Here is a 15,569-nt window from a genome sequence, read left to right on the forward strand (position 1 = left end):
CCATGGTAATTGCTACGTGTAGCCACAGTACGTCTGTTACGGGTCTTCCTTCAATCAGCAACTCAGAAAGTGTCACCAGTGAACTCAACCTTGAACTATCTGCTATGTAGTTCTGGTCACAAGTCCCTCTGAGACAATTACTGTGTGAGGAAGCTAGTTGAAGGGAGTTGACCTCCCTTCATCCCCCCAGGTTATCCCAGCTCCACCCCTTATGCCATTAGTGTACAGGAAGGCCCTACGGTTGGACCTATTAACTTGGCCCCGTAACTCCACGTGCAGATGTGCCTTCACCGAGTTAGACTTTAACCCAGTGCTCCTGCTTTTTAGTCATCATAAGGAAAAGCCATGTGAAGAACATCTTTGCATCTTCTGTAAAATTGGTGCTGAAAAAACGACCTGTTTTACTGTTCAGAGGTTCTCGTGACCTTGTAACTGAACCAATGAGAAGAATTCCTTTTCACGTTTCAGTATCTGGCAAACGTTTATCTCATTTAATGAATTAGGATGTGCTTCCTGTCATCAGACAAAGAGAATTCTATAAGCTATGAGCTTTTTCTTTTGGCCTTTAGCTACCAAGAAGCTCAAAGTTCAATTTGATGTTCAATCACAGTAACCAAGTTAGCTTAACCTTTGCTTTTCTGGTTATGTACCCTTTACTCCAAGCCACTGCAAATCCTTTATTGATATAGGCAGGGTATGAATTATAATTTGATTCTGGTCAATTCAGCAACAATTTGCTGAGTACCTAGTATGCATCAGACATGGTACTAAGTGTTGAGGACATGAAGATGAATAAAAGGTAGTCTCTGACCTCGAAGAAAAGCTCATAGTTTTGTGCTGGAAAAGAAATCATAACTGTAGTAGACCCTATGTAGTAGGAGGTGGATTTTCTAGACTTATTTGGAGAGCTTTCAATTTTCGTCTAATTTTAGTCATGTAGACAACAGTTTTAGACATTGGCCAGCTTAGAAATTCTCCTAATTTCAAGCATATTTTAAAACCTAGAGATGGAAAAAAATTCTAAGCATGCATCAGAAACCCAGATCAGTAAAACAGTAAACCGAAATGAAGAGACGTTAAAACCTAAGCAGGGTCTCTCCACTGAAGATAAGATGAACATGTCCCTTTTATTTACTGCTGAAATATGAACAGGGATGTGACTAGCTTGCTTGCAAACAAATGGGCCTTGAGGTTCTTGGGTCCTGATGATGTTGGCCCGGAGAGAGTGAATGACTTCTCAGAACTTCGAGGTATTGTGGTGTCCTCTGTGACATCTGGGGGCAAAGTTCTCATTCTCTAGAACTGTCTTTCAATGAAAGTTCAAAGAATTTTCGGTAAATGATCAATGAACTGTCAATGAAAGGTCAATAACTTTGAGCTTCCTGGTAGCTAAGGCAAAAAGGGAAAGGTTATAGAATTCTCTTTGTCTAATGGAAGGAAGCATGTCTTAATTCATTAAAGGAGACAATATAAATGGAGGCATTTAAAAATAGGAAATGAAATGGTGTTGTTTCCCCTTGTTGGGTCAGATCCTGAAGATAGCAGGTATTAGTTTTTATCAGGCAATCATCTGGTCCAAGAGGTAAACTATTTGAGGGACCAGAACCACCCTGCAAGTATTTACAGCTTGCATCAAATTCTACTGGGCCCTGACCACAATGAAATCTCTTTGTTTTGAATTTAGGGATTGAATAGAGGCCGGTTTTGCCTGCTGCCCAAACGGTTCCTTGTGCACCTACGCTGAAGGAGACTGCTGTATACAAAGAGTTTATTCTTGCCTTAGCTGAAAAGTAATTTCTGCCATTAAAACTGACAAACCTAGGGACTTTCAGGGAATAAAAGTGATTTCTACCCTTCTCTACCTATTAAATTACGCCTTTCAAATGTACTTCTGAAAATGGAGTGATTATTCAGCTGAGGATTATATGGAAATGTAATTGTTTAATCACTCCTTCAGCACCAAGGTTGCATGTGATGCAATATAAGATGTTCCTGAGGATAAGAAAACTAAAACTGACATATATTTATTTGATTTCTAAAACTCCCCATCCCCCATGGTGCCCTCTTAGCATATCATTAGCATGCTTTTCCTTAGTCTTTGACTGTGATTTGCCACGTGACCCGAGTTGAACGCTATATCCAGTATGTGGGGATTATGGTAATAACAAGGCCAAGGTTCCCAGCTTGATTCCCTCTCTGGTTGCTCCTTCTCTGTATCCTTTGCTGGGGCCTCCTCTTCTCCTAGTCTCTTAAAGGTTGACGTTCCACAGGGCTCTCTCCTGAGCCTGATCTTCTCATTCTTCATTTCCTTTCCCTGGGTGATTTCATCCATTTCCAGCACTTCACCCTCCATTCATCCGCACACTCTCCCATCTTGACATACAGAGAGCAGCACGCAGCCATACATCCTAGGTTTAGCCTGAGATGCCAGGCTTGAATAGGCACGCACCCTGTGTACCCCAGGAGCCTGGGCTCCACACCAGGTGTTAAGGGCGTGTGAGCAACCTTAGATGTTACACATCTGTCTTCAGTGGAGGTTGTACCAGTGGGGAGGTGGTCACCCCCTCCTGTGCCTGGAGAGCTTGCCTATGACTCCTGGGACATGAAGGCTACGCAGGGTGGCCGTCTTCCCCAGGCACTGGCCCTGCTGCCAAATGGCTCCATTGGTGTTGGCAGCCTTCTTTCATTGCAACATCTTGGGCCGGGATAGTGCAGTCCAGGCGCAAAGCAGCCCTTTGCCCTTCTGAATTCAGCAGCTGGTTTTGATAACACCTTCGGCAGGTAAAGAGAATACTAAAAAGTCCTCGTGTTGATTCTCCATAGAATGATGTAGTTGCCAACTTTGAAAATCGGACTTTGTTTTGATTTACTTAACCAACAGTTTAAATTCTTGAATAAATTCTCCTAAACCCTTGAAAAGACAGAGGAGAGCTGGAGTCACTGTTGATGAACAGTTTGCACCATTTCAAAGTAAACGAGTATGAATCAATATGTAAACACAGTTGCCCCCAGAATATGTAGGCAGACACCAGTAATTTATGCAATCTTTGATTAAAAAGAATTGGATTCACTTTAGTCATAAGTTAGCTCAATTCAGTGTTGTTTAAGCCCATGCCTTTTCTAAACTGAACGTAGTCATGATAGCACAGTTTAACTGACTTCCTTATCCAACGGGCTAAGGCTTTTTCATGGTATAATGTAGCACGAAGGGCTGACGTGTCAAGAACAAATATAAGTCGAACATTCTATTATAATTCCAATGATCAGTAAGCGGAAGTTGTTAATCACAGTGTAGAATGTACAGTTCAACTCATTGGACCTAAAATAAGTTATTTTGCTAATAAAATTCGTAAGCAACGTAATTTAAAACTTTCTCCCAATGAGCGTGTTTAAGAACAGGCCAGGGAGTATACAGACGTTAATCACACAGCTCATTCCAAGAGGCTCTTTCAATAGTGTTACTGATTTTTTTTTCTTACATAGCCCATGAAACGTATGAAATTATACGGCAGCATGAGAATTTTAAAGAACCCTATATGCTAGTCTACTTAGGACATCTGTTTGAAACATTAACATTAGGAAACACAAACCTATTCATTCTCTCTCCTCCCACCCCCATCTTTTTGTTATTTTAGACAAACAAAGGTGATGCACTTGCCAACCGAGTCCAGAGCACGCTGGGAAACTATGATGAAATGAAGGATTTGCTAACTAACCATTCTAATCAGAATCATCTAGTGGGAATCCCAAAGAATTCCGTGCCCCAGACTCCCATCAACAAAAATGAACCAAGCTTTTTCCCAGAACAAAAGAACCGAATGATCCCACCTCATCAGGATAGCACTCACTCCTCGGCGCCAATGCCTCCACCTTCTGTTGTGATACTGAATTCAACTCTAATACACAGCAACCGGAAGTCAAAACCTGACTGGCCACGAGACAGTCAGAACACTAGCATTGTACCGGCCAGCCAGGCTGGGAGTCAGCCCAACAAGATGCAGCCATCAACACAGGACCAGCCCCCAGCCAGACTGGAAGACTTCTTTGTCTACCCAGCTGAACAGCCTCAAGTTGGAGCAGTTGAAGAGTCAAACCCACCTGCAAAGGAAGACAATAATCTCAAGTCCAATGGAGGGGATACTTTCAAAGAAATCTTTCAGTCCAACTCACCAGAAGAATCTGAATTTACACTGCAAGCGCCTGGGTCTCCCCTAGTTGCCTCCTCTTTATTAGCTCCCAGCAGTGGCCTTTCGGTTCAGAACTTCCCACCAGGGGTTTACTGCAAAACAAGCGTGGGGCAGCAAAAACCAACCGCATATGTCAGACCCATGGATGGTCAGGACCAAGCCCCGGACATCTCTCCCACACTGAAACCTTCGATTGAATTCGAGAACAGCTTTGGGCATCTGTCGTTTGGATCACTCTTGGATGGCAAACCCAGTGCACCCGGTTCAAAGACTAAACTGCCAAAGTTCACGATTCTCCAAACGAGTGAAGTAAGTAATTTTTAAAGTTTTGTTTTGTTTCTTTCTTTTTCTTTTTTTTTTTAGTTCACTGCTCTAACCTCTATAATCAGGTATTCCCAAGCAGCTCTTATTTACCTTCTTGAGCTGTAGATGAGACTCTTCAAGGTCAGAGTCTGAGTCTTGATCTTCTGTCACTTGTGACTTGACTGATTAACACTCTGCAAATACAGTTAAATCTCCATAATTTGGAATGACAAAAGACAAGGTCAGTCTGAGTGAATGAAAAGTTGGAGTTATAAAATACTTTCAGAGAATGCATTTGTAGTAATATTCTGTACAAATTAATCACATTGGAGATTTTCATTGGTCCTAAGCAGGATGAGGTACATGAAAAGACTGTGAGTCACCCTAGGCCTTCACTAACTGATAGCGTATCATAAACATAAAACACAGAAGTTCCTTAAGGTACAAGGATGTACAAGTGTGATTTGCTGGAAGCGGAAGTGGAAGGCATTCTTTAAGAATCGTAGTTTCTTGAGCGCTTGCAGGGCTGTTCCTTGGCAAGATCTTAACATTATCTTCCGTATGCCTCAATCTTCCCTTCTGCATCACCTTCTTCTACAGGTGCCTACCTAACCCTCTTGTACTACCTTGATCCCTTCTGTCAAAGCCAAAAGCATTATGCTCAACCAAAATCCCACTGGGTTTAGAATGACTAAATGTTTTTTAAACAGCATTTTTTAAAAATTTATTTATTTATTTATTTATGAATGTGTTGGGTCTTCGTTTCTGTGCAAGGGCTTTCTCTAGTTGTGGCAAGCGGGGGCCACTCTTCATCGCGGTGCGCGGGCCTCTCACTATCGCGGCCTCTCTTGTTGCGGAGCACAGGCTCCAGTCGCGCAGGCTCAGTAATTGTGGCTCACAGGCCTAGTTGCTCTGCGGCATGTGGGATCTTCCCAGACCAGGTCTCGAACCCGTGTCCCCTGCATAGGCAGGCAGATTCTCAACCACTGCGCCACCAGGGAAGCCCCTGACTAAATGTTTTAACTATCTCAGGAAGCATTGCCTTATAAAAGAGAAGTCCAGAGGGACCAAAGCCTCCCAAAGGAATGAATCGCTAATGATTGGATCTCGGGCCTTGTGGCCCCTGGGTGGGGGGCATATATTGGGTGCCTCTCAGATGCCACCATGTAAGCGGCTGTCTACTGCACCTCAAGCGCTTGATTGCAGAAGAAACCACTGCTTTTACTGGTGACTAAAGGCTTGAAAAGACACGGAGGAAGAAAGTAGGTTGAAATTCTTACTCAATAGGACTCACAGACAGTCTGTCTGAACTATTGCAGAGTCCAAGTTAGTGGTGTCTGAATTAGAGAAGTCTGACCATATGTGCCCTCTGGCTCTTCTTCTTTTATTCACACTCAGCAGATGCGCTGATTTCAGAGGATGATGGGAACACAAAGGAAGGGAGGACTGGGGTTCTTGGTTTGGATTTTCTGAATGCATATTTTGCGTATTGTTTCATTTCTCAGGCGGTTTTGCTGTTTGTATCATCATCATGTATCAAGTCTTGTCAAGCTTCCTCCCAAGTATCTCTCCGGTCTGTCACCTCTTCACCCTCACCGCCTTTGAAGCGCCCGTGAGCATCTCTTGCCTGGGCCGCCTCCTGTCTGGTGTCCCTCCCTCTAGTCTCACCTCTCTTTCAAAGCATCTTCCATCCAGGCTGATCCAGTGGGCAGATCTGACCATGTCACTCTCTGCTTTGGATTCTTCAATGCCTTCTCATTGCTTCCAGGAGACAGTCCAAATTTCTTAGTCCCACATACAAAAAGCTCTTCACTCTCTGATTTCATACTCCCTTCCCGACCTCATACTTCACGACTTCTTCACATGCAGATGAGATCTCAGCCACGCGGAGCTACCTGTGGTTCCCCGTCATGTCCTTCTTTGTCATGCTTCCTTGCTTTTGTGCCTGCTGTCTCCTCAGCTTAGAATGTCTCTCCCTACCCTCCCTTGTCTTCCTGGTGAAGTCCTGTTTCTCCTTCAAGTCTACTCGGTTGTCACCTTTCTCCATGAAAGCTTCCCTGATTCCACGAGGCTTAATGACAAAGTCCTTTCTCTGGGCTCGCCGAGCGCCTTATATACACCTTGGCTGGCACTGACGTCATTGTATGGTAGTTACTCGTTTATGTGTCTGTCTCCTCTATTAGACTGTGAGCTCCCTGAGAGCAAGGAATGTCTCGTTCTTCTCTGTATCCCAAGTGCCTAGCAATCGCCTGGCACATAGTAGATACTCAATAAATGTTTGTTGAATGAATGAACTTCAAAAATGGTTACTTGATTACATTTTCTAAGCCATAATGTTAATCAAATAACAGGAACAAAGGTAAACAATTGCTAGAAGATCCATCCTCAGTTACATTTCCTTAATTGTACTCTGTCTGCCTGTGTCTTACTCTATTCTTGTCCTGCACGGTCATTTGGAAATCCTAATCCTAATTTCCACCTGATGACTTAATACAGGAGTGTGATACTTAAAAACCAGAAAGCAACCTACTTTGAAAGAGGGGGAGCCTAGTGGGAGGTGGGACATCACTCCTGCCCCTTCTCTTGCCCTGGTCTCTTCTGCTCTTCTTTCTTTACACGGCAGTTCTATTACTCAGGACTGATCTGGAAATAGCATTGGCCCATCAAGAAGTCTGTCATCCTGTATCAACACCTCATTGGCAGAGTGACAGGTCACAGACCCACTGAGATCCACTCCACTGTAATCCTCTCTCTTATACATTCTCAACATGGCTGACCCAGATTCAGAAACGACTCCATGCTTTCGCTCATTGCTCGGGCACAGCAATGAGAGGTACATTTCCAAAGAGAGTCTGAGCTGTCATCAGCTCTGGAGACGATGCTCCAAGGAGCAACCTATGTGTACGCAGCCTTTAGTGACGGTGCAAATAGACTTTGGTAGAGCCTTGTCTGAAAAATGGGTCAGATGCAATGAAGTCATGATAAGAGATCAGTGAAGAAAGTCCTTATTTTAAAATATAGGTCTCAAGGAAGGATTTGAAGGAGGGGTAGAGAGAAGCTTAGGGCCCTAAGGTCAGGAGAATATACAGGTTTCAAGGGCAATGTGAAGGCCAAAAATAGGTGGAAAGGGAATGAGAAGTTAGCCAGCCTAAGAGAGAACTTAGAAGGGTGTAGATTAAAACCTGGGCGGAAATATACACAGGGTGGGGCCTTATGGAACTTTGAACCTAATGGAATTGATGTGGCTGAAACTGACCGAGTCTGGAAATTCACCCTATGAAATCTTGATGTACTTTTCAAAAGCACTTAGCATTAGAATTCAGCCCCAGTCCCTGGCGCCAAGAGTTCCAGGCCTGGGGTTCTGGGTCCCTGGTCAAAGTAACCATCTATAATGAGTGGTAGCATTATTTTGAGTTATTACTGAAAAGGCTCCTCCACAGAGCAGTCGTAGGATTTCTTTGAGTTTTCCCAGCTCTTTCCCTGGCTCAAGTGACAGGAGGCTGATGTGTGTTCGTGAAGTGCATTTGGGTGGAGTGGCGGGTTGAATGACCAGGAAAAAGACACATTCTAAGATACACGAATAAGCAGATATGATGATATTAGTGAGTTGAGAGATCATAAACTATTTATTATTGGAATGAAATGTGTGTGTGTGTGTGTGTGTGTGTGTGTGCCCATATTTGTTTCTGTGTCTACACTTGTGTACGTAGTGGAGACATTTTAATTATTTCCCATCCTTGAAACTTTCCTTGCTTCTTAGAATTTCTGTATCGATAATAAGGATTCTAATAAATACTAACTAAAAAGGATACTAATAAAATCCAGCTTTATTGCCAAAGGTCAGCTTTTCAATGGAAGCATGCTTTTTAAACAAATGATTTGTTTAAAAGCGTAATTCACTATCTTTCCAGGAAACAAACAAACAAAAGACTGATGTGTTGTTCTGCAGTTGCACTTAGAAAACTTTTCTGTGAACTGCATCTGAAAACAGTAAAAGACCTATTTATATCAAGTGGAAACTGAGGGTTGCTTGCAGATGGTGTTTCATTAGGAAACGAATTTGTTAATAAATGTAGCTTTATACATGATTTCATTACAGATGTTTTTGCTTATTTTTTCATTAGGATAAAAACAATCTGCCTCTACGGTTTCTGTGTAGCTGCCCGGGTGCATCCAGCTCACGAATGTTAAGTTCCCTCCATTCTCTACAGTTCTCACACAAGGGACCTGAGCTTCCTAGCCACGTATAATAAATAAAGCTAATTACACCCACAGTGTTCACTGCATAGGATAGAAAACAAGGCAGGCACAGTCACAAATGTGAGCAATAACTTTTCGGCTGGTTGACAAAGCTAGCCACTAAAATAAGCTAAAGCCAAATCCCATCATTCATATCATGTATTCAGCGTTTCCATCCAGTAAGCTTTCATTCCAATAAGCTTTCATAAGTACAGTATGAATGTGTGGAGTGTCATCACCATAAAGGGTCATTTGCTTTCCAAGGTGCTCTTGGCTGTGACCTAAGACTATCTGAGGTTCCAGTTGCCTCGAAATTAGGAGCCTCTTCAAAAAGTTGAATGGAACTGATATGAATGATGGTATTTGGCTTTAGCTTATTTTAGTGGCTAGCTTTGTCAACCAGCTGAAAAGTTATTGCTCACATTTGTGACTGTGCCTGCCTTGTTTTCTATCCTATGCAGTGAACACTGGGGGTGTAATTAGCTTTATTTATTATACGTGGCTAGGAAGCTCAGGTCCCTTGCGTGAGAACTGTAGAGAACAGTGGGAACTTAACATTCATGTGCTGGATGCACCCGGGCAGCTACACAGAAACCGTAGAGGCAGATCCTTCCAAGAATGGAAGGCCGTCCAGCTGCTGTATGCAACCCATGCTAAGCATTTTTCACTTGATGTACATCGTGAATTTCTTGTTTTGCCCATTCTTATGGAAATAAAATAGTATTCAGTTGAAGGCTCTCACTGCTTTAATCCCCACCTCACTGGGAATGAATGGAGAAACCTTGGAAAGGCCTCACACTTTCAAGGGTGCCAGCAGAGACCTTGACCTTAAGATGTATTCCATAGAAGTGTAGGATCCAGAAAGCTTTGTATGTTCTCTGCCATTCCATTACATAGTAGTTGCTTTTTTCTTTATGCTTTTTGACTAACTCTTCCAATTGCTTGGTCTCATTGGGATTAAAATTCATTTTCCTCACCACCCCTCTTCATTTGCCCTCCGCCCCCCTGCAACTCTAGTGTCTCTCTAAGCTGAATGAAGTGGCCTTCGCCGAGCATCTGAAAAGCATAGTCAGTAATGCCAGTAGAACTTGGAGCCTCACATTCTTTATGATGGAGAGGTCAGAGATGCTGGCAGAGGATTTAATTAAGGTTGTCATATTTCGGTGATTACAAAAAGGTGTCTTGGGGAGGGGCGGCTGAGACCACCGTCACAATCATAAGGGTGTCTCACCAGAAAGTGACGCATAGCAGTAACCCCAGAAGGTTTCACAGAGACGGAATGCAAGATAGATTCTTTAATTTAATTTTTATTTTATATTGGGGGATAGTTGATTGACAATGCTGTGTTAGTTTCAGGTGTACAGCAAAGTGATTCAGTTATACATATATCCATTCTTTTTCAGATTCTTTCCCATATAGGTTATTACAGACTACTGAATAGAGTTCCATGTGCTATACAGTAGGTCCTTGTTGATTATCTCTTTTATGTATAGTAGTGTGTATATGTTAATCCCAAACTCCTAATTTATCCCTCCCTCCACACCTTTCCCCTTTGGTAACCATAAGTTTGTTTTCGAAGTCTGTGAGTCTGTTTCTGTTTAGTGAAGTCAGAAAGAAAAAGACAAATATCATATAATATCACTTATATGTGGACTCTAAAAAGATGGTACAAATGAACTTATTTACAGAGCAAGATAGATTTTGAACTTGACCTTGAATACTGGGTGGAATCACAATAGGTGAAGAGGGATCTGGAGGGCAGGACCGCTCATGTGCGTGCAGATTAGTGATGGGTGGAGAGACTGTCAGGTACAAAAAAGGGAGATGAGAACATACAAGGTATATTCTGAGCACAGGCCGGTTTGTCTGCGACTGAGGGTTTATCGGACCAAAGTGAGATGGGGCTCAAACAGCCAGAGTCTTAAGCGTCTTGAATGCCTAGGTGATGTGGCATCCAGATTGTCATGCTGAACTTGAAACCCCACTGTCCCACTGGCTTCATGGGTGGTGACCTAGGAACTCTCAGGCCAATCCCTGTCACCGACTCAAGCAGTCATTTCTGAGCTCCTGCGTTCTCTATTCCCTTACCCAAAAGCACATCTCATTTCTTGCTCTGTAGGCATCGGTTTTCCTCCGCCTGCTTTCCCAAGGCTCTTTCTAGAGCAGTGCTGAAATGGTTGTTGCAAATGATGCTCTCCTCCCCTGTCCTTCCTTAGCCCCTCTCCCTCCATTTTCTCTAGTGAAACTCGGGAAGAGAGCTCAACTTTGGCCTAGTAAAGATTGTGCAAATGCCTGGATCTCTTTTTTTTCCCCCTCTCATCTCCTCCACTCGTCTTCTTTAGCATACATATTTCTTTTCTAAGGCTGTATGTAAGTGATTCAGCCATCAGCATCCTGGAACCATGTCAGCTATTTCAACATTCCATTTTTTAAAATTAATTAGACTGTTTGGTTTCAGTGCAACAGTCTTGGTGCTCTGTGCTTTTAAATCCCTTGTCACTTTTAACACTTTTTTTTTTTTGGTTGGAAAGATTGATTTATTCTTATTCTGAAAGAAAACCTTTAATTTTTATACTATGCCAATTAAAATCATCATTAATGATACATTTTAAAACATTGCTATTTATTCATCACTTTAGTAATTCTTTGTGAGGGGATGTGTGGTATATTAACAAAGTACAGTTTGAACAAGGTCTACTGAGATGTGGGTTTCACTTCTGGCCTGGACTTGCTCCCTGAACTTGAGAGAGTGATTTTACCTCTCTAGGCCTCTCGTTAGATGGGGAATTTAGATTAGTTCATCAGTGAGGTTTCTTCCAGCCGTAAATCTCTGAGGGCGTGCTTCTCCTTTGTGGTTAAGCGCAAACCTACCTTGTTTGTAAAGGTCTTTCAGCTGTTGCCTCCCTCCAAGAGTGTGGGCCTCAACAGCGTAGAGTGTGTGAGCCTTGTCTGCTTACCTCTCACTCCCAGCCTTCAGAACAGTTGGGGAATTTTGAAGACTCGGCCAATATGGGCAAACTAGAATTGGATCTTCTTTTGGGATTGGACACCAATTCAGTGTGGAGTATTATTATATTTCAACTCATTTTTTAAAGAAAGATAAACAGCTATAGGCTGCATTTCACTGAAAAACACCAAGCTGTGAACTCAGGAAATATCCTCCTAATCCTTTTGTCACCACCCACTAACATAATGAAAGATGGAGAACTTCTATTTCCACATTACTTCTAGGAAAATATTTTGACAGATTCAGTATGCAGTAAAGCGATAAGCTTTTGTTACGTGCGTTCCAAATCATCCTGTTATCACTGGATATATCGATTAGCTTAGTACATTCTGAGCCAGTCATAAAAAACAGACTGTTCACATTCTGTGCTAAAGAATAAGAAAAATTGACAGGTAGATAACCATATTGATTCAAGCCAAATAGTGAATGCGAAGGGCTTTAGAAAGGAGTTATAAAACTCTTTATGGCTGTTGTAAGTCTCAAGTATTTTTTTTTTAATTGACATGAAAGCAAACGATCTTTAATTGACTATCTTTTTAAAAAGTGCTATGCTTTGGTTACCGAATAGAGTTTATAATATAGGTGACAATAACAAAAGCCTATTACCTTTATACTTATGGTTTACAATTGCTTTCATATACATTATCTTATTTCTTTCCAGCTTTATTGAGGTGTAATTGACAAATAACAATTGTATATGTTCAAGGTGTACAGCTTGATGTTGTACACCTTGATGTTTTGATATACATAAACATTGTGAAATAACCTCCACAATCATGCTAATGATTGTGTATGTAGTGAGAACACAAAATCTACCCTCTTAGCAAATTTCAAGTGTATAGTATGGTATTATTAACTATAGCCACCATGCTGTATATTAGGTCTCCAGAACTTATTCATCCTGCATAACTGAAACTTTGTACCCCTTGACCAATATCTCCCCATTTCCCCCAAATCCCCAGCCATCTTATTTTGATTTGATTCTCACGGGGCCTGGGATTATTATCATTTGATCCTCACGGGGCCTGGGATTATTATCATTCTCTTTTCACAGATGCAGAAATGTAGTCTGGGAGAGACCAAGGGTTACTTGCCTAAAGTCACACAGCCAGCAAATGGCAATGCTGGGACTAGACCCCAGGTCATCAGTGCCATTTCCATGATGCCATGGAAATTCAATTTTCTAAAATTAGCTTCTCTACTGGCACGTAAGGGGCAAGAGAATAATGAGCTGAATCCAGCGTAAGTTGAAATTCCCCTGATGGGTTCATATTTCAAAAGTCAGGGGCCAAACCTACCAAAAGAGCAATTTTTCCTAAGGTATTACAGGTTACACTCATGTGTTTTTCATTTACAAATATGGTGAGAAGTAGTGTTTTTGCAATATTCCTAAATGAGTAACATATGACACAACTTGTTAGAGGACCTCTTCTTGGTTCATAAAGTTTCTGAGTTTTTGTCTATTTGGTAGGATGACTTTAGCAGAATACTCAGACAACAAGAGCTAAAATCTGGATTTCTGTGGCTGAAACACAACCATCCTCTAGATAAACCTTAGGTGTGAATGAGGGGTCAATTAAAAGTGGGCATGTAAATAATTGTTATAGAAGGAGTAAGATGTCTCTCAAATGTTTGAGCCCCCCAAGTACAGAAATGAAAAAAACTTACAGATCATCAAATTTCAAGAGTAGTTAGCAAGGAGCAGGAAGGATCCCTGGCTTTTATCCATAGATGCTGAATGGGTGAGTCTCCCTGTACTTTAGCAAAAGAATGCAGGGAATCCATCGACTGCCTACTCAGAAAATCACTGTGAGAATCCTTGAACTAACTAGCTGTGAAAGTTCTTTGAAAAATTTACCAGGGTCTGGAAATGGGAGATATATTAGTTTTCCATAGATGGCCATAACAAAGTATCATAAACTGGGTGGCTTAAAACACCAGAAATTTATTCTCTCACAGTTATGGAGGCTAGAAATCCAAAAAGGTATTGGCAGGGTTGAGCTCCCTCCAAAGGCTCTAGAACAGGATCCTTCCTGGCCTCTTCTAGCTTCTGGTGGCCCCAGGCATTCCTTGGCTTGTAGCCGCATCACTCCACTCTCTGCCTTCGTCTTCACATGGCCTTCTCCTCTGTATGTCTCTCTGTATCCTCTCCTCTTCTTATAAGGACATCAGTAATTGGATTTAGGGCTCACTCTATATCCAAGATGATTTCATTTCTAGATCCTTAACTAGTTACATCTGCAAAGACCATATTTCCAAATAGTTACATTCTGAGGTTCTAGGTAGACATGAGTTTTGGGGGGACATGAGTCAACCCACTACGAGAAGTGTCATTCTTCACACATCCCAGACTGGGAATGGAGGGAGGCCGGTAGTGTTCATTATGAAAAACCCAAGCCAGTCCACAAGAGGGAGGTGGGCTTCTGCATCTCAGAACTGAATTCAGGTTTAGTCTGCAAAGGTTCTGAGCCAACTTCTCTTTAAGCTCTTCAACTTGACTGTGGATAAACTGTTAAATACAGTTGTGGAGAAGTGATTTTTAAAAATCCTTTAGACAGTAGCTATAAAGTTTCTTCCTAATTAAGTAATAGGGAAAAAAGAATTTGTTAATGCAGTTGACTTGATTATGAACTAGAGCTTAGGTGGGCAATTTTTTCCATGAAGTAAATATTTTCAGCTTTCTGGGACACACAGTCTGGCAGATCCTCAACTCTGTCACTGTAGCATGGGAACAGCCATAGCCAATACGTAAATGAAGGGGCATGCTGTATGCCAATCAAATTTTATATGTGAACACCAAAACTCAAATATCCCCTATTTCCATGTTTCACAAAATATTCTTTTGATTTCTTTCAACCATCTTACAGTGTAGAAACCATTCTTAGCCTGTGAGTCATACCAAAACAGGCCGTTGGCTGCGTTTGACTTGCAAAACAGTGTGCTGACCCCTGGGCTAGATCCAGACAAAGCTTCAGGCAGCAAAAAACATTGGCTTGCTCTACCTGTCATCAATAGGAAGATGGCTTTGAGAAGAGAGGGGAGGAAGGTCAGCTCTACAACCTGCAGAGAGCAGAATCCTGGATCAGGAAAGGTGCTGGTAGTGAAGGTAGAGCTGGCCGGTGGGGGAGAGGCTCCTCCAGGCCTGCAGGCAGATGGTAAGAAGGCTTGGTACCCAGGATTAGAAACAGTCTTCACACCACAAATCACATCTCTGCTCAGGAGGGTTCTCTTTCCTTAATGACTCATGGGGTGAAGGTCATTTTCTCTTTTGCTTTGTTAGAATTGGAGTGCCTAAGCTCCTGGGACAGGGGACCATTTGCGTGCCCAGTCTGGGCTCAGAATCACAGATGCAAAGAGATGATCTCAGAGATAACCAGTAAAAGGAAGCTGGTCCTATCCTTTTTTTTTTTTTTGTGGGAGTCCCTGTAGGGACTTTTTTTTTTTTTTTAATTGGAGTATAGTTGCTTTACAATGCTGTGTTAGTTTCTGGTCCTATCATTTTATCGAGGGAGAAGAACCTAGGCTAAACCCAATTAGGATTCTGGAATCCCTAATGGACTGGGAAGACTAAAGTGTGTATTTGACTTGGGTGTGGGGTGGAAGGGATTCCTAAGATTCTAGGAATAGCATGTCCTCTGGCATAGACTGTGACTTTGGGTTAAGTGGGGTGAAAGGGCTGATGGTCTGTGGAAGCCCCTATAGGCTCTTCATAGCTGGCGTGTGGGGTGTTTGTGTATGCATGTGTACATATGCCTGTGCCGTTGTCCGTGTGTCTCTCTGGGGGAACCTGCGAAAGCAGTGGAATTCTGGGAGGAGAAGGCTAGAGAATGATG

General features: G+C 42.3%; 1 protein-coding gene across 1 annotated transcript in view; it reads left to right on the forward strand.

Moving 5' to 3' along the window:
• Nucleotides 1–15,569, forward strand: part of AFF2 (ALF transcription elongation factor 2) — a 332,030-nt gene that overhangs the window by 11,180 nt on the left and 305,281 nt on the right. The window contains exon 3 of the mRNA XM_059910489.1: nucleotides 3,636–4,496. Within this exon, the coding sequence (XP_059766472.1) occupies nucleotides 3,636–4,496 (861 nt within the window). The remainder of the gene's footprint in view (nucleotides 1–3,635; nucleotides 4,497–15,569) is intronic.

Source organism: Balaenoptera ricei, chromosome X (assembly GCF_028023285.1).
Source record: "Balaenoptera ricei isolate mBalRic1 chromosome X, mBalRic1.hap2, whole genome shotgun sequence".
Lineage (NCBI taxonomy): Eukaryota > Metazoa > Chordata > Mammalia > Artiodactyla > Balaenopteridae > Balaenoptera > Balaenoptera ricei.